Source organism: Bos indicus x Bos taurus, chromosome 8 (assembly GCF_003369695.1).
Source record: "Bos indicus x Bos taurus breed Angus x Brahman F1 hybrid chromosome 8, Bos_hybrid_MaternalHap_v2.0, whole genome shotgun sequence".
NCBI lineage: Eukaryota > Metazoa > Chordata > Mammalia > Artiodactyla > Bovidae > Bos > Bos indicus x Bos taurus.
Genome location: NC_040083.1, coordinates 91,404,706 through 91,423,902, shown reverse-complemented (window position 1 = coordinate 91,423,902; position 19,197 = coordinate 91,404,706). Strand labels below are relative to the sequence as shown.

At 39.3% G+C, this 19,197-nt stretch overlaps 1 protein-coding gene across 1 annotated transcript in view; it reads left to right on the top strand.

Moving 5' to 3' along the window:
* Positions 1-19,197, top strand: part of GRIN3A (glutamate ionotropic receptor NMDA type subunit 3A) — a 205,096-nt gene that overhangs the window by 127,205 nt on the left and 58,694 nt on the right. The window contains exons 4-5 of the mRNA XM_027550425.1: positions 3,600-3,745; positions 11,423-11,538. Coding sequence (XP_027406226.1) covers positions 3,600-3,745; positions 11,423-11,538 — 262 coding nt within the window. The remainder of the gene's footprint in view (positions 1-3,599; positions 3,746-11,422; positions 11,539-19,197) is intronic.

Genomic DNA, 19,197 nt, shown 5'->3' with positions numbered 1-19,197 from the left:
GGACCCAGGAGAAATGAGCAGTGACCCCACAAGAGACTGACTGGGACTTGCCCATTGAGCATCCAGGAGTCTCCAGCAGAGACATGGGTCAGTGGTGGCCTGCTGCAGGGTTGGGGGCAGTGAGCATAGCAGTACATGCATAGGATCTTTTGAAGAAGGTCGCCATTATCTTCATTACCTCCACCATAGTTTGGCCCCAGGTAAATAGCAGAGAGGGAACACAGCTCCACCCATCAACAGAAAATTGAATTAAAGATTTACTGAGCATGGCCCCACCATCAGAACAAGACCCAGTTTCCCCCTCAGTAAGTTTCTCCCACCAGGAAGCTTCCATAAGCCTCTTATCCTTCATCAGAGGGCAGATAGACTGAAAACCACAACCACAGAAAACTAACCAATCTGATCACATGGACCACAGCCTTGTCTAACTCAATTGAACTATGAGCCATGCCATCTAGTTCCACCAAGACAGATGGGTCATGGGGGAGAGTTCTGACAAAATGTGTTCCACTGGAGAAGGAAATGGCAAAGCACATCAGTATTCTTGCCTTGAGAACCCCATAAACAGTATGAAAAGGCAAAAAGATAGGACACTGAAAGATGAACTCCCCAGGTCGGTAGGTGCCCAATATGCTACTGGAGATCAGTGGAGAAATAACTTCAGAAAGAATGAAGAGACGGAGCCAAAGTAAAAACAACACCCAGGTGTGGATGTGCCTGGTGATGGAAGTAAAGTCCAATGCTGTAAAGAGCAATATTGCATAGGAAACAGGAATGTTAGGTCCATGAATCAAGGTAAATTGGAGTGGTCAAACAGGAGATGGCAAGAATGACCATCGACATTTTAGAAATGAGTGAACTAAAATGGACTGGAATGGGTGAATTTAACTCAGATGACCATATCTACTACTGTTGGCAAGAATCCCTTAGAAGAAATGGAGTCGCCATCATGGTCAACAAAAGAGTCCAAAATGCAGTACTTGGATGCAATCCCAAAAATGACAGAACAATCTCTGTTCATTTCCATCAGACTATCTGGGTTCATATTCCACATCCAACGTTTACTAGCTCTGTGGTCTTGGGCAAATAACAAACTTTCTAATCTTCAGTTCCTTTATTTATAAAAGGACCATAATAGAAATACCTCATAAGTTTTGGGGGAGAATCAAAGGAGAAATGTATGAAAAGTGTGAAATATGGCTAAGTACTTAGCCTATGTGTTATGTAAGTACAAGGTGCTGTCTCAGCACAGATGAATAGGCAGTAAATTATTTTTATTTTTGTTCTTCCTGGATAGGAGGGTGAAATTCGATAAGGCCAAAGACTTCAGACAGAGTCTTGATCTAGGCTTTAAAAAATGAATAGCTGTTGGATAAACAGAATGCTGATAAGTTTGCCTTGCTCAAGCTATAGGGTTGCAATCTGCTACTGTAAGAACAGCCTAGGCTTAAGGCTTAAGGAGAATATTTTAAAAGACTAGTGAGTTTATTCTAATAAACATCTCTCCATTTGTTCCCATGACCTGGAAGACAGGCTGATGTGGTCGGTAATCGTGTGGACTTTGAAGTGAAACAGACATAGGTTCTAATCCAATCCCTACTACTTCTAGCTGTGTGATCTTACTACTTTTATTACTTACTATTACTTGCTACATTTCACTGAGCTCCTAGTTGATTAATCCTTAAAAAGGAAGTATTACTAGAGTCCTTTTTATGAGGTTTTTATAAGGATTAATCAGGTTTTTATGAGGATTAATCAAGATAATGCAGATAAACATCAGTTAGCACATAAAAATCAATAAATGTTAGCTAATATTATTGATGCCTCATTAAGGTTATGCTAGCATAAAACATTAGAATTTATCCAGTGTGTGAATGAACAGTTGAACACAAGTATATGCCATACAGCCTGTTCAACAGTGAGATATCCAAATAAATATCACAAAGCAGGTGGTTAGTCACTTTGTGGCAATGATTGTAGGTATTTAACTTTGTGGGCCCAGTAACTCTGAAAATTATGCAAAGCTGCCCACCAAAAAATATTGACATAGATTAATGACTTACTTCACTGAATGTAGTTTTTTAACTTACAAACATGAGGCATGTTTCTGTAGCCAATCTATAAATAAATATATGGAACAACCATTGTTAATATCTTGATATATTTTCTTCCCAGGGGTGTGTGTGTACACATGTGTATATATGATATACATGAGGGAGCCACAGTATTTAAAATAACTATGAATGCATGCATGCTCAGTTGTGTCCAACTGTTTGCAACCCCATGGACTGTAATCTACCAGGCACCTCTGTCCATGGAATTCTCCAGGCAAGAATACTGAAGTGGGTTGCCATTTCCTTCTCCAGGGGATCTTCCTGACTCAGAGATCGAACCCACATCTCCTTCATTGGCAGGCAGATTCTTTACCACTACACCACCTGGGAAGCCCTTAAAGTAACTATATACATATTTAACTCTGATCAGACCATACAAGAGCCTTTTCTCCATTTGTCATATGAGCATTTGCTTTGTTTTATTAAATATGCTTTACAAACATGATTTATACATTAGATAACGTTCTATAAGGATGTGACAAATAATTTAACTATTGCCATATTGTTAGACCCTTTTCTGTGTGTCAAAACTAATTAATCTTCAAATATAAATTGTTTATTACCAAATTCAGTAATTTCTTAATCTGTAGGTGTGTAAACAACTTGAAAAAAAGAAAAAAAAAAAAACCCAGGTTGATTCTTTTCTTTGAAATAACTCTAGATCCTGTATTAATACTTCTGTACAACCTCCATGAATTATACTGTCTCATGTACTGTATCTTTAATAGTGACAGAGAGCTTCTGCATGACTCCCAGCACACTGCCTCTCCTCACTGTGAGGTCTTGCATGCTGGAGAACTATGACATTATTGGATCTTGTCCTGCTAGCCGCCTCCTCTGTTGCTCCTAACTGTCTTACATACCATTCCATTTTAGAAAATATACAACATGACTCAGCATTGGATAACAGAGTTATCTAAGGGAAAGAGATCATTTCATAATTACACCAAAAATAAATTCAATGAACTTCAAATATACTACAGCATAAAGACTAATGAACATAAAATAGGTGAATTCATGGTTTGGGGTCATGTATATTTTGATCTCAGGTTGCAGGATCTGTGTAGTTCTAATCAAGGAAGGGCACAATCTTTAATTTATTATCTTAACTTTATGCTTTGCCTAATAAGCAATTTATAATATTACCAAGGTTGATTTCATATGTCATTTTATAATTTCTAAAGAATTCCAACAGGCTCTCAATATAAAGAAGAAAGCTGTTTTATATTTTCTATTTGTTGTTTTCATCTGTTTGCTTCTGGAGAGAGAATAGTTACTTATGTGAGGATAGAACATTTATTTATGTGAAAGCTGGTATGAAAGAGCATGTACCTATGTTGGTACATGGAAATTTATGTCTATGACTGTGTGTGTTTGAAAAATGCAAGGTCGTTATCAGACTCTAAAGAATGATAGGGAAAAAAAATTTTGAAAACAACTCTAGGAATAATTTATATTCAAGACATTTCTTTTTCTGCCTCATAGCTACATCATCCCTCTCAAGGCTTCCGTTTTGGAACTGTCCGGGAGAGCAGTGCTGAAGACTATGTGAGGCAAAGCTTCCCAGAGATGCATGAGTATATGAGAAGGTACAATGTACCAGCCACCCTGGATGGAGTGGCGTACCTAAAGTGAGTGTCAACCTCTTCAGTCCAAAAAGTTCTCAATGAAAAAGAAGTCTTGCTACTGATGTAATGTTTGTTGGTTTTTTTCTTTTTAATGTTATCTAAATATACCCATTGTGTGTTCCATAATACCTCACACCATATGAGATCCAGGAGACAGTATGGAATAAATGTGCATTTAATTATGTGACCTAGTTTTCTAGTTACCTCCACAGTCCCAAGCTGGCAGTAGCTTTGATCAAAGTGCCAGTAGGGTCAGTAGTGTAGCAGATGGTGGAGGAAGTAAATGTTGGCTTGACATCACTTGGGAAAATAATGGTGCTGAAATGATCAAACACTCAGGGAATGTGGCCAGAGGATAAAGTGTCCCAAAGCAACCCTTTCCTTCACAGTGAATCTCTAAGCCTGTGGACTGTCTCCTCTTGCCACAAGGAAGTGGGATTTATCTTAGAGATACCCTGTAGAAAAGAAATAAGATAAAAGGCAATGATTCCCATGCCTGCATCCTTTTCATCAGAATTTATGAGAAGCAATCAAGAGCAATCACATTGCCATGGCAGATTATCAGAGCTATAATTCAGGGAAGCTAAATGCAAAGGAGGATGGTGCATTTCTGGGTCTGCTCAACTAGTCTGCCTGGGAGAAGGGGATGAATGGCTCCTGATAAGCGCCACAGCATGCAAGCAAGCAGTCCTCCCCATCCTGCCTGATGGTCTCAGGACAATAACATACATTCAAACTCCAATCCCTACAATCGTGTAGTACCAGAAAACTGGTTTCTCTATCATCAAACACAATTATCTCCCCAATGACAGCAGAACTAGGCACCTCAAATTCTTTTTTAAGAAAGAAGGGAAGCAAATAATTTTATGGGACATAAGGGCTCTGTATTTCTCAAAAACTCTAGTAATCAGCCCTGAAAACAATTTTATGGACTAAACTAGAGTCTAGAAAGGAAACTTTGTGTTCTCAGATTTGCACAGGTATATATAGTGTGAAACACTATGAAATGGCACTTTCCATTTTGTAAGAACTTTAAAACATTAGAGTCACTCTCTGACACAGAGTTTAGTGCTCCTTTGCACCCCAACAACTCCTCTTTATCCTCTCCATCAGAGAAATCCATGGCTGAGAAAAAGAATAAGATGTCAGGAAGAAAGCAATGGCTCCCCACTTTATAGTAATGGGTGATAAATTCAGCCCTTCTGGCAGTGTGAAAGGCTGAGAAAAGCCCCTGCTGCAGTGGAGCAATTCCACTCTACTCTGGATATTCATTTGTTCTGGAGGATTTACCTCCAAGGCCCCAGAGCTCAGTTGGCCATACTCTAGCTGGAGAGAAGAAATTGTTAGGAAAACAGGCACAGATGAAGGAGCTGAGACCCAAAAGAATCAACTTGTCCATGGAAATACAGCTAGCAAGTGGCAGTCAGGACCAGAACCATGACTTTGGAATGTAGCCACTGCTGCAGGCTAGCCTGAGAACTATAACTGGAAAGCCGGTCCTTGATATTCAAGGTACAGTCCACATTCCAGCAACATCCATGTAGCAGGTAGCACCTGGGAGCATATGAGAAATGAAGATTCTCAGGTCCCATCACAGAATCTGCATTTTTAACAAGCTCCCCAGGTGAGTTACAGATTGAGGTAACTTTGGAACAAAGGTTATCATTAATGCCCTCTGCCTTCTTCCCTCTGAGCTTCTCTCCCCACTTTTGGCCCATATACAGCCTATGCTACTATTCACTACTCCAAAAAACCAAGGTCCCCAAGTTACCCTCTGACATACGAGTGCCATGACCTACAGGGCACTACCCCTGGAGTCATCTGTAAAGAGAGGTTCCTATGTTAAAGCTGCCCCTCCCCTCTCCCATCAGATTCCCTGAGCTTCATCCTAACTCACTTCAGTTCAGTTCAGTTCAGTCACTCAGTCGTGTCTGACTCTGCAACCCCGTGAATCGCAGCACGCCAGACCTCCCTGTCCATCACCAACTCCTGGAGTTCACCCAAACTCACATCCATCGAGTCGGTGATGCCATTCAGCCATCTCATCCTCTCTCAGCCCCTTCTCCTCCTGCCCCCAATCCCTCCCAGCATCAGAGTCTTTTCCAAGAGTCAACTCTTCGCATGAGGTGGCCAAAGTACTGGAGTTTCAGCTTTAGCATCATTCCTTCCAAAGAACACCCAGGGCTGATCTCTTTTAGAATGGACTGGTTGGATCTCCTTGCAGTCCAAGGGACTCTCAGGACTCTGAGCAAAAACAAGACCAGGAGCTGACTGTGGCTCAGATCATGAGTTCCTTATTGCCAAATTCAGACTGACTCACTTAGGACCCTACTTTTTGAAGTGACAGTATTCCAGTAAATGAATCCCTATTAAAGTAATAATTACTTTATTTTTATATGTTTATATATAACTAGTTTTGTGGTATATGTGTTATGAAATGAATGTTCAAAAAGACAGCATGATTTTATAGTGGGAGAAACAACTGTAGGCCCTGACAACTGTAAGGATGACTCAGCCAGTCTAGAAGCTCCTTATACCAGGATCAAACCCTGCCTCTTCCTCACCAGTGACTCAGGGCCCCATGGGAGTCTGTGAGCTAATTGCTTCTTGCCTTCCTATGTAATAGAGACCTGCCATAGATAACTTCACTTTGCAATTCAAAATCATGAGGAGTTATTTAGGGAAACCACTCAGATGGACCACAGGAATTACTTGTTAGAAAACTGAGCCCTAACTTTTTATAATCTTATTGCTGCCACAAATATTTACAGAGCATTAGTAAATGGTAACTTGGTCCTGTGTAGCTCACAAGGTACATTTTGGTACTGTGAGAATAAAGCTTTCATTAAAGAAATACCTTTCAGCTTGATTTTTATTTTACTGCCAGGATTCCATTAAGGTTTCTGATCCTCAGCTTCCAGGATACAATTCATATACCAAGCCCTTTATGGATCTTCCCGCAGCTCTGAAGCTGAGAGATGTTTTTCATTTTGGTTGAAGTTAAACATAATAAAAAAAGATTTATGAGTATGGCCCTGCCCATCAGAACAAGACCCAGTTTCCCCTTCAGTCAGTCTCTCCCATCAGGAAGCTTCCATAAGCCTCTTATCCTTCTTCATCAGAGGGCAGATAGACCGAAAACCACAATCACAGAAAACTAACTAATCTGATTACATGGACCACAGCCTTGTCTAACTCCATGAAACTATGAGCCATGCCATATAGGGCCATCCAAGATGGACAGGTCATGGGGGAGAGTTCTGACAAAATGTGTTCCACTGGAGAAGGATAAGGCAAACCACATCAGTATTCTTGCCTTGAGAACCCCATGAACAGTATGAAAAGGTAAAAAGATAGGACACTGAAAGATGAACTCCCCAGGTCAATAGGTGCCCAATATGCTACTGGAGATCAATGGAGAAATAACTCCAGAAAGGATGAAGAGATGGAGCCAAAGCAAAAACAACACCCAGGTGTGGATGTGCCTGGTGATGGAAGTAAAGTCCAATGCTGTAAAGAGCAATATTTCATAGGAAACAGGAATGTTAGGTCCATGAATCAAGGTAAATTGGAGTGGTCAGACAGGAGATGGCAAGAATGACCATCGACATTTTAGGAATGAGTGAACTAAAATGGACTGGATTGGGTGAATTTAACTCAGATGACCATTATATCTAATACTGTTGGCAAGAATCCCTTAGAAGAAATGGAGTAGCCATCATAGTCAACAAAAGAGTCTGAAATGCAGTACTTGGATGCGATCTCAAAAATGAGAGAATGATCTCTGTTCATTTCCAAGGCAAAACATTCAATATCACAGTAACCCAAAACTAATCCCTGACCAGTAATGCTGAAGAAGCTGAAGTTGAACAGTTTTATGAAGACCTACAAGACCTTCTGGAACTAACACCCCCAAAAACTGTCCTTTTTGTTACAGGGAACTGGAATGCAAAAGTAGAAAGTCAAGAGATACCTAGAGTAACAGGAAAATTTGGCCTTGGAGTACAGAATGAAGCAGGGCAAAGGCTAATAGAGCTTTGCCATAAGAACACACTGGTCATAGCAAACACCCTCTTCCAGAAACACAAGAGATGACTCTACACATGGACATCACCAGATGATCAATACTGAAATCAGATGGGTTATATTCTTTGCAGCCAAAGATGGAGAAGCTCTATACAGTCAGCAAAAACAAGACCAGGAGCTGACCAATGGATCAGATCATGAACTCCTTATTGCCAAGTTCAGACTTAAATTGAAGAAAGTAGGGAAAACTACTAGACCATTCAGATATGACCTAAATCAAATCCCTTAAAGTTATACAGTGGAAGTGAGAAATAGATTCAAGGGATTAGATCTGATAGAGTACCTGAAGAACTATGGATGAAGGTTCGTGACATTGTACAGGAAGCAGTGATCAAGACCATCCCCAAGAAAAAAAAGCAAAAAGGCAAAATGGTTGTCTGAGGAGAACTTACAAATAGCTGTGAAAAGAAGAGAAGTGAAAGCCAAAGGAGAAAAGGAAAAATGTACACATTTGAATGCAGAGTTCCAAAGAAATAGCAAGGAGAGAAAAGAAAGCCTTCCTCAGTGACCAGTGCAAAGAAACAGGAAAACAATAGAATGGGAAAGACTAGAGATCTCTTCAAGAAAATTAGAGATACCAAGGGAACATTTCATGCAAAGATGGGCACAATAAAGGACAGAAATGAAATGGACCTAACAGAAGCAGAAGATATTAAGACTAGGTGGCAAGAATACACAGAAGAACTATACAAAAAAGATCTTCATGACCCAAATAATCATGACGGTGTGATCACTGGACTAAAGCCAGATATCCTGGAATCTGAAGTCAAGTGGACCTTAGGAAGCATCACTATGAACAAAGCTAATGGAGGTGATGGAATTCCAGTTGGTCTATTATAAATCTTAAAAGATCATGCTGTCAAAGTACTGCACTCAGTATGCCAGCAAATTTGGAAAACTCAGCAGTGGCCACAGGACTGGAAAAGGGCAGTTTTCATTCCAATCCCTAAGAAAAGTAGTGCCAAAGAATGCTCAAACTACCGCACAATTGCACTCATCTCACACACTAGCAAAGTAATGCTCAAAATTCTCCAAGCCAGGCTTCAACAGTACATTAACCATGAATTTCCAGATGTTCAAGCTGGATTTAGAAAAGGCAGAGGAACGAGATATCAAACTGCCAACATCCACTGGATTATTGAGAAAGCAAGAGAGTTCCGGAAAAAGATCTATTTCTGCTTTATTGCCTAGGCCAAAGCCTTTGACTGTGTGGATCACCACAAGCTGTGGAAAATTCTTCAAGAAATGGCAATACCAGACCATTTGACCTGCCTCTTGAGAAATCTATATGCAGGTCAAGAAGCAACAGATAGAACTGGACATGATACAACAGACTGGTTCCAAATTGGGAAAGTAGTAGGTGAAGGCTGTATATTGTCACCCGGCTTATTTAACTTCTATGCAGAGTACATCATGAGAAATGCTGGACTAGAAGAAGCACAAGCTGGAATCAAGATTGCAGGGAGAAATATCAATAACCTCAGATATGCAGATGACTCCACCCTTAGGACAGAAAGTGAAGAGTAACTAAAAAGCCTCTTGATGAAAGTGAAAGTGGAGAGTGAAAAAGTTGGCTTAAAACTCAACATTCAGAAAACGAAGATCATGGCATCTGGTCCCATCACTTCATGGCAAATAGATGGGGAAACAGTGGAAACAGTGTCACGCTTTATTTTGGGGGGCTCCAAAATCACTGCCGATGGTGACTGCAGCCATGAAATTAAAAGATGCTTACTCCTTGGAAGGAAAGTTATGACCAACCTAGATAGCATATTCAAAAGCAGAGACATTACTTTGCCAACAAAGGTCCGTCTAGTTAAGGCTATGGTTTTTCCAGTGGTCATGTATGGATGTGAGAGTTGGACTGTGAAGAAAGCTGAGCACCAAAGAATTGATGCTTTTGAACTGTGGTGTTGGAGAAGACTCTTGAGAGTCCCTTGGACTGCAAGGAGATCCAGCCAGTCCATTCTAAAGGAGATCAGCCCTGGGATTTCTTTGGAAGGAATGATGCTAAAGCTGAAACTCCAATACTTTGGCCACCTCATGTGAAGAGTTGACTCATTGGAAAAGACTCTGATGCTGGGAGGGATTGAGAGCAGGAGGAGAAGGGGCCGACAGAGGATGAGATGGCTGGATGGCATCACTGACTCAATGGACGTGAGTTTGAGTGAACTCCAGGAGTTGGTGATGGACAGGGAGGCCTGGCGTGCTGCGATTCATGGGGTCGCAGTCGGACATGACTGAGCCACTGAACTACATTTTTTGAGATAGCTGAAAACAAAGAGTCATTTGCATACACCTTAAACAGTTCCCCGAGAAACTCATTCTCCCTTGCCTCCTTTGTAAGTGGAACTCAACTGGTGCTGACCACCTTCCTGGGGACGATTTCTGTGCCTATGTTAAAAAATGGGGGAGAATACAAAAAGGATGCACAAAGCGTCTGTTGCTATCTTGAGCCCAGCCCACAGCCAATTCACTGATACAGTCAGAAATACTTGCCTTTAAATGATTTTTGCCTGAACTGTCTCCTGGGATGGAAGTGAAACGTGAATCTCTGGAGTTATATTAATAAATCAGACCACAGAGACCTGATTTACATATGCTTCCTATTCCATTTATTAAACACCAGCTATGGACTTTAAAGAGACCTCAACTCTTTTTTCCCCAAGAGTGCTGGATCTGTTATTTGCACTTCTTTATTATGTACTCCCAAGTGTGAAATAATGCCTGACCTCTGGAGAATATGATAGTGATCACGACAGAAAGAATGAAGAATTTTCACATACTGATTAATGAGATTGCCTAGCTCCAACACTAACTGGCTTGTGAACTGGATCAACTTATTTCAACTCTCTGTACCTTCAATTCCTTCATTTGTTAAAATAGGATACTACCACCCCCTTCAAGTGAAAATGAAAGTGATAGTTGTTCAGTCATGTCCGACTCTTTGCAACCCCATGGACATGGGATTTCCCAAGCAAGAATACTGGAGTGGGTTGTAATTTCCTTCTCCAGGGGACCTTCCCAACTCAGGGATCGAACCTGGGTCTCTTGCATTACAGGCAGATTCTTTACCATCTGAGGCACCAGGGAAGCCCACCTCCCTCTTCATAGTCATTATAAAGGGTATGGAGAACAATAAATATAATGCCTACACCAAGAAGTCATTTGGAGGACTTCATTCGGTGGTCCAGTGGTTAAGACTCTGCACTTCCACTACAGGGAGAGTTTGATCCCTGGTTGGGGAACTGAGATCCTACATGTAGCATGACCAAAAAAAAAGATCATTCAGTTAATGTATGAGAAATGAACTATGACTATTTACCTTTGCACTCAATTCAGGGTCACTCTGGTTTTGTTGTTCAATTTAACCCCTGGAAAGATGTCATGCTCTCTGTTAAGAGTGTCTGTTTCCCCTAGTCTGTTCTCTGCAGGTCAGTGAGATGTCACCAAGGCAGGACCAGCAGCTGCCAGCTTGGACTGCCCCTACTGTCCAGATTTCTGCTCCCTAAACAAAAGCTAGCTGTCAGACTTAGTGTTTCCTGTCTATTAATAAATCATTTTCCACTTTTCTTCTTTTGGTCTTAAACATAGGAATGATCCAGAGAAACTAGATGCCTTCATCATGGACAAAGCCCTTCTGGATTACGAAGTGTCAGTAGATGCTGACTGCAAACTTCTAACTGTGGGGAAGCCATTTGCCATAGAAGGTATTAATCAATCATTCTTGATGCACTTTTACTCGGGATGTGCTGTTTGCCAACCTAGCAAGTCACAAATGCCAGTGTCAGAGGCAAAGAGCTATTCATTTTCCCTTGTTTTCATTTTCAGCTCTTAAGTACTCAGCTATTAAGTTGCTGAAGTTAGGTATTTATTTTCTACCTACTCCACCAACATATTTTTATCCAATTGTTAGAAAAACAACAACCAAAATATCATTGTTATCCAAACGGTGTTGCTTCAGATATCTGGGAGTGTTGACACTGTGGTAAACAGGGAGTCCAGTTTTAATTTAATCTGTATTTTCTAATGGCCAAATCCTATAATGAATCTGATACTAAAACTAGAATGATTGTGTTACAACTAAAAGGACCCCAGTGATGATTTAATGCAAGCTGCTTAGTTTTATCCACGAGAAAGTTCAGAGACAATATATTACTTTCTCATAATCACACAATTAGATGATAATACTGAAATTAGAATACAAATCTCATAGTCCTTAAATAAATGTTTCCACTAGTTGAAAAATAAGTAGAAAAAAATCAACCCCTGTAATTTAGTAACCTCTAAGTGTCCTAAACAAAACTTTGTTTGGGACCTCAGATTTGTCTTTCTCCCCACTGGCAGCAAATTTTTGCTTTCAACTTGGTCAGACAATCAATCAAACTTCAGGACCAAAGAAAGATTGCATTGTCAGTAGCTCCTTTCATTCTGGACAATAGTTGATATATGGAGCAGATAGTTTGAACCAGCAAATTTCACATCTCCAAGTCCCAGCTTCCCTCCTCTGACAGTACATACTGGCTCCCAGAACAATCATACTCACTTGTCAGAAAGCATTTTGACTAGAAATAATCCCATGGGGATGCTCAAGTCCTGTTTCCAGGAAACTATACTTTCCTGTATGTTAACTAGTATATCAAGGCTATTCAGATTCCAGTTCCCCAACTGACTACAGTTGGTCTCTGTCTCTCCTAAACACATCAGCAGTTTTTGGGTTTTTTTCTATCTTCATTTTTGTGATGAATGAGAATGTAACAGCTGTTTCTTTGGGCCTTCTCCTAAGAGAAATCAATCCCCTTTCCAGGCAAAGTGACCTCCACCTTAGCCTGGAATAGAACACAGGAAGAGAGACATTTAGTGATAGGGGTCTTCTGTTGAGACAACAGTGACAGAGACACAATTGTGTAGCAGGGCAAAAAAAGAGAAACCAAAGAAAAACTAGAAAACTAAAAGAACATTGATTATATAACCACATTTCAATGTAACAATGGAAAATTTCCCATTTGTGTGGCATCTGGGTAAATGGAAAGGATGTTATTTCCTTTTTCTATCCTAGATACACTGGGTAATTGAAGTCCCTTTTGCCATTAGCAGCTGTTAACAATGAATCATTTGTAGTGGGTGAAAGAATGAGGGATTCTTGTTTTCCACCTTTGTTTTCAGGGGGCAACTCTATCTTGTCAAAAGGCAGTGGTGAAATGGCTTGTTTGCCTCTGCCGGACCCCAGTGCCAGATGCCACACAATTAATTCCCCACTGGTTCCCTGTTTACATTTCCATCTGTGCTCGTGAGACTTGGTGTCTTACAGTCTCCATCATCTCCAGACACCACATTGTTTTCCAAGGGAATAAATACAAAATGGTGCAGGGAAACACTCTCTCTGCAAGACAGCAGAAAGACTATAGACTTGAATACAGAGAATATTCTCATCATTGTTGGTTTATTCTTTAAAAAGCCACTGCTGGTTTATTCTGGGTGATGAAATTTTAATTCAATACAGCCTCTGTGAACAAGTTTACAACCTAAAAGCAGAACTTGGTAAAACACAAAGTAAGGACACTTATAAGTTACAGAAAGTAATGTGATAGAGATACTAATAAAGCTCTTGACTGTGACTGTAAAGATAAAGTTAATCTAATAGGTTTTAATGGAATATTTCCCTCTTCATGAAATTTTTAAAAAAATATTATATGCTTTTCATTAACAACATTTAGGTTTTTTGAATTTATGAAACTGTGTACTTTATTATTAATTAATTAGACTTTACAGGCATAAAATATCACAAAAGCAGTTTATCAACAATTTTTACCTGATTAGCTTACAGGAATGTTCCATATGTCTGTATTCTCTCACAGGATCTAGTACAATGCAAGGCATATAACAGTTATGTAATAAATGATTTAATACCCTATTATATAACTCACTAGGTTGTATTTGACTAAATACCTAATCACTTCCTTATGAAGGTAATCAAAAGTACCCTGAAAAGTCTGCATATACCTTCCAAAGTGTTTAAATAATTTTTGGAACTTAGGAGGGAAAATGGAATCCATTGATTCCTTCATGTTGAAGGTACATTCACTCTCTGTTCAGTTCAGTCGCTCAGTCATGTCCGACTCTTTGTGACCCCACAGACTGCAGCATGCCAGGCCTCCCTGTCCATCACCAACTCCCAGAGTTTACACAAACTCATGCCCATTGAGTCAGTGATGCCATCACTCTCTGTAGTAATGACATTATATCAACTCAGTGTGACTACTAAATACCCTTCCCAACTTCACCATTCTGCATTTATTTAACACCTAAAGGTCAATGGCATATAATTGCTGATAGTAGTCTCTTATGATCCTTTGTATTTGTGTGTTGTCTGCTGTGATCTCTCCATTTTCATTTCTAATTTTATTGATTTGATTTTTCTCCCTCTGTTTCTTGATGAGTCTGGCAAACCAATACAATATTGTAAAGTAAAAAAATAATAATAATAATAAAAATTTTTTTAAATAAAAAAAGGTCAATGGGCAGCAAATGAGAGACAACAGTCCACATTGACTTTGAAACCATTCCATGAGTCTTCAGTGCAGCAAACCAAAATTATTAAAAATTCAAGAACATGTGGAAAGTCTCTGGCCTTATTAAAAACTATATACCAGGGACACAAAGATATATTGTGTGCTCTGAAAAAAGAAAGTATTGAGATAATTGAATACATGTCCCAAATTTATGCATTGGAGTAAACCGACAGTAAAGGTCAAATGAGAAGAAAGAGTAATGGAACTGCACAGTAATGATTTGTGACCTTTCTGCCAAAGACCTTTGCCTGTTTTTGAGTTTGTTCTTTCACTTGCTTTCCACTAATTATTTAGTACAGCGCTTGAAGCACTAGCTCTGGAGTCTTGAGTGCTTAGGTTAGAATAGAGTTGCTGTTCCCAAATAACTGTTAGTTGGGCAAGTCACAATCTGTTCTTCAGCTTCCTCATCTGCATAATGGGTGTGTGAATAGCACATCTAGGACAGAGTTGCTGTGATGATTAAGTAAAATAATACATGTAAAGCATGTTCAAGCGCATAGTAAAAGTGACAGTGAGAGTGTTAATGGCTCATAGTGTCCGGCTCCTTGTGACCCCTTGGACTGTAGCCCACCAGCCTTCTCGTCCATAGAATTTTCAAGGCAAGAATACTAGAGTGGGTTGCAATTTCCTTCTCCAAAGGATTTTCCTGACTCAGGGATCAAGCCCGGTTCTCCTGTATTGCAGATAGATTCTTTTCCATCTGAGCCACCAGGCTATTATTCAGTATATTGAATTAAAAGATTGAGACCAATTTACTATAAAATTATCCCGAGATAGATAGCCTTCATATATCTCAGCTTCTTCCACACACTCTATCTCCACTTTGATGTGCTGAGGATAAGGGAAACCCATTTTTAAAGTCTCCTTTAAGTTTAAAACTATTCCAAAATATGCTTAACCATTGCCCTGGAGTAGCTAATTATTGTATTCCTAGGACAGACTGTAAAACTGAATTGATCTTTCTTCCAGAGGTGTTTTTAACACTAAGATCTTATTTTCAAAATATCTATTTTCCAGCCACATTTCAGGAAGGTTTTTGTAGTCTATGAATTTCTAACTATACACTTGCTAGCCAAAATATATTTCTACCACTCTTTGCTTAGTAAAGCTGGTTTATCCACGGGTAAATATCAGAATTCTATTCTGAAAATTGTTCTTTTGGGCTATTAAGCTGTATCCTATTTCCAGGGTGCCTGAAGCCTTCATCTCTAGGGTTGAAGGATTCCATTTTGCTTCATCCATCAACCACAAAATAGTCAGCCTCATCTTCATTGCAAAGCCAAATTTCTAATGATAATGAAAGCAAATCAGGCTGCTAAGTTGAGTCAGCAACTTAAAGATAAGAATTCATTGACCAATGAACACAATCAAATTTGAAAAATAGCTGACAAAGAGGACAGAAATAAAATCTTCAAGGTTTTACTATTTTATGTTTCTGAATAAAATTGATTTTTATGTCTTTTAACACATACCTCTTCTAATTGCCACATAACTATTTTTCCTGTTTTTCCCCATATTCCATATGCATAGTTGTTTTAGTTAGCTAATAATAATTGTTATTAATGCCAATAATAATTAAAATATTAATATTTAATATATGTATTAAATGGAAATTTTTAAAGAATGTAATCTATTTTTAGCAGTCAATTACATATTAACCTTAACATGATAAAGTAGAGTGCTTTAATATTATTTCCTATGTAGCAATTTTTTCTAAATGTATCTGCAATTTCAACATAACATTTTCCCTTAAGGTAATTTTTATACTTCTGTTGTAATGCCAAAACTCTATTCTTAAAATATGCAAATCTGGTCCCATCACTTCATGGGAAATAAATGGGGAAACAATGGAAACAGTGTCAGACTTTATTTTTCTGGGCTCCAAAATCACTACAGATGGTGATTGCAGCCATGAAATTAAAAGACGCTTACTCCTTGGAAGGAAAGTTATGACCAACCTAGATAGCATATTGAAAAGCAGAGACATTACTTTGCCAACAAAGGTCCATCTAGTCAAGGCTATGGTTTTTCCTGTGGTCATGTATGGATGTGAGAGTTGGACTGTGAAGAAGGCTGAGTGCCGAAGAATTGACGCTTTTGAAGTGTGGTGTTGGAGAAGACTCTTGAGAGTCCCTTGGACTGCAAGGAGATCCAACCAGTCCATTCTGAAGGAAATCAGCCCTGGGATTTCTTTGGAAGGAATGATGCTAAAGCTGAAACTCCAGTACTTTGGCCACCTCATGGGAAGAGTTGACTCATTGGAAAAGACTCTGATGCTGGGAGGGATTGGGGGCAGGAGGAGAAGGGGACAACAGAGGATGACATGGCTTGATGGCATCACTGACTCGATGGACATGAGTCTCAGTGAACTCTGGGAGTTGGTGATGAACAGGGAGGCCTGGCGTGCTGCGATTCATGGGGCCACAAAGAGTCGGACACGACTGAGCGACTGATCTGATCTGATCTGATATCATAACTATTAATTTTAGATTTTTAAACTTTCATAAAGATTCTTCTTAAAGATTTCTTAAAGTTAAAAAATTTTTAAACTTTCTTTGCATCCATGGGGTTTCAAAGAGTTGGACACAACTGAGCAACCAACACTACACTACACTGCAAACTCTATAGCACTTGGCTGAGTGTCTGAGACAGAATAGCATTCAACCTCTATTTGTGAAAGTGATGAATAGGTGTCCAATAAATAGCTATCAAGTGAAAAACAAAAACAATTCTGCAATGATTACATTAACTTGGACTGGAATTACTGACTTTAAGAGGATTTTTAGGAGAAGCAATATAGTCAGGAAGGATCCTTGCTAGTTAATTTCCTCATTTATGTACAATCACATACCAGTTGGAGCTGTACTTATGCTGTATTTACACAATTTACAAAAAGTTTATGACAAAATCTGTCCATGAATAACATGTATATTTGTATCTTCTGAATTCAAACCACCAGTTCACACTGAAGAAATCAAAGAGGAAATAAAAAAAATGAAAACAAAGCAAAAGCACAATGGCCCAAAACCTATGGGATACAGCAAAAGTAGTCCTAAGATGAAAGTTTATAGCAATACACTCTTACCTCACGAAAAATCTCAAGTAAACAATCTAACCTTATATCTGAAACAACTAGAGGAAGAAGAACAAACAAATCACCAGTTATATGATTGTAGGTTTTTACTGTATTGCCTTGCTTGGGGATTTTATATCAATATGATTGTAGTGATAGGGGCTGTTTGAAGGGGAGGAATATGTCAAATATTCCTTTGCCTTGGTCTCATGCTATAATGGATACATTGGAGGAAGCACTGGTTTTTATACTCAAGCAGACCCAATTTCAAATGCTAGCTTTGCCAACTGTGATCTATGTGACATTAGGCCATTTATTTGCTCAGTCTTTAAGTCTCTACTCCTTGGAAGAAAAGCTATGACCAACCTAGACAGCATATTAAAAAGCAGAAACATTACTTTGCCAACAAAGGTCCATCTAGTCAAAGCTATGGTTTTTCCAGTAGTCATGTATGGATAAGTGAGTTGGACTATAAAGAAAGCTGAGCACCAAAGAATTGATGCTTTTGAACTGTGGTGTTGCAGAAGACTCTTAAGAGTCCCTTGGACTACAAGAGGATCCAACCAGTCAATCTTAAAGGAAATCAGCCCTAAATATTCATTAGAAGGACTGATGCTGAAGCTGAAACTCCAATACTTTGGCCACCTGATGTGAAGAACTGACTCATTGGAAAAGACCCTGATGCTGGGAAAGATTGAGGGCAGGAGGAGAAGGGGACGACAGAGGATGAGATGGTTGGATGGCATCACCGACTCAATGGAGATGAGTTTAAGCAAGCTCCAGAAGTTGGTGATGGACAAGGAAGCCTGGATTGCTGCAGTCCATGGGGTTGCAGAGTCAGACACGACTGAGTGACTGACCTGAACTAAGTAATACATATCCTGCATGGGTGGTATCTGGCACACATTAGGGCTCAGTATGTTCAGGTTCTCATTATTAGAACCCCAGAAGGATTTAACTGACCTGTATGCCACAATCTAGTATGCAATCTTAGACTATTACAAGATCTATAAACTGGAGTAAGGCATGTAAAAAGTCCATTACTGAGCAGTACTTGGCAAATAGTAAGCCCTCTATAGTATTAGAAATTGTTGTTGTTGTTGTTGTTAAAAGTTATTGCCTCAGGAGGAAAAAATACAAATTATTCAGCAAACCTGGCCTAATTATTCTGACCACACTCACCAGATAGTTTCAAGTCCTTACTTGTTTGTATAAGTCTCTGTCCTTCTCCCACAATCTGGTACAACCTTAGATGTCTCAGTTGTAATGAAATAATCATTATGCAGTACATTGTTTAGCATCTGCCTCCCTAAGAGGATACACGCCATGACAGCAGGGACTATATTTACCTTACTTACTGCTAAATCCCAACCACTTAACACAGTGCCTATTCACTCAGTAAATATTCATTGAATGGATGAATGAGTGAATGAATAAATGTGTGAATGTCAGTGAATATTATTATACACATGACTAGTATTGTGCCTGACATGCAAATAGGTACTGAGTGAATGTCTGTGCAACTGAATTGTCAATAGCATTCATTATAATAAACATTTCTAAAGAAACTTTGTTACTTCCTTATAGTTACCTATTACTTTAAAAAAAAAAAAAATGGTATTTAATGATAACATCAGCTGAAGAACAGACTGCCTGGGTAAAGTCTTTTATTGTCAGTCTTGCCTTTCAAACCAGAACTACTAGGCACAAAATAGGCACTCAAA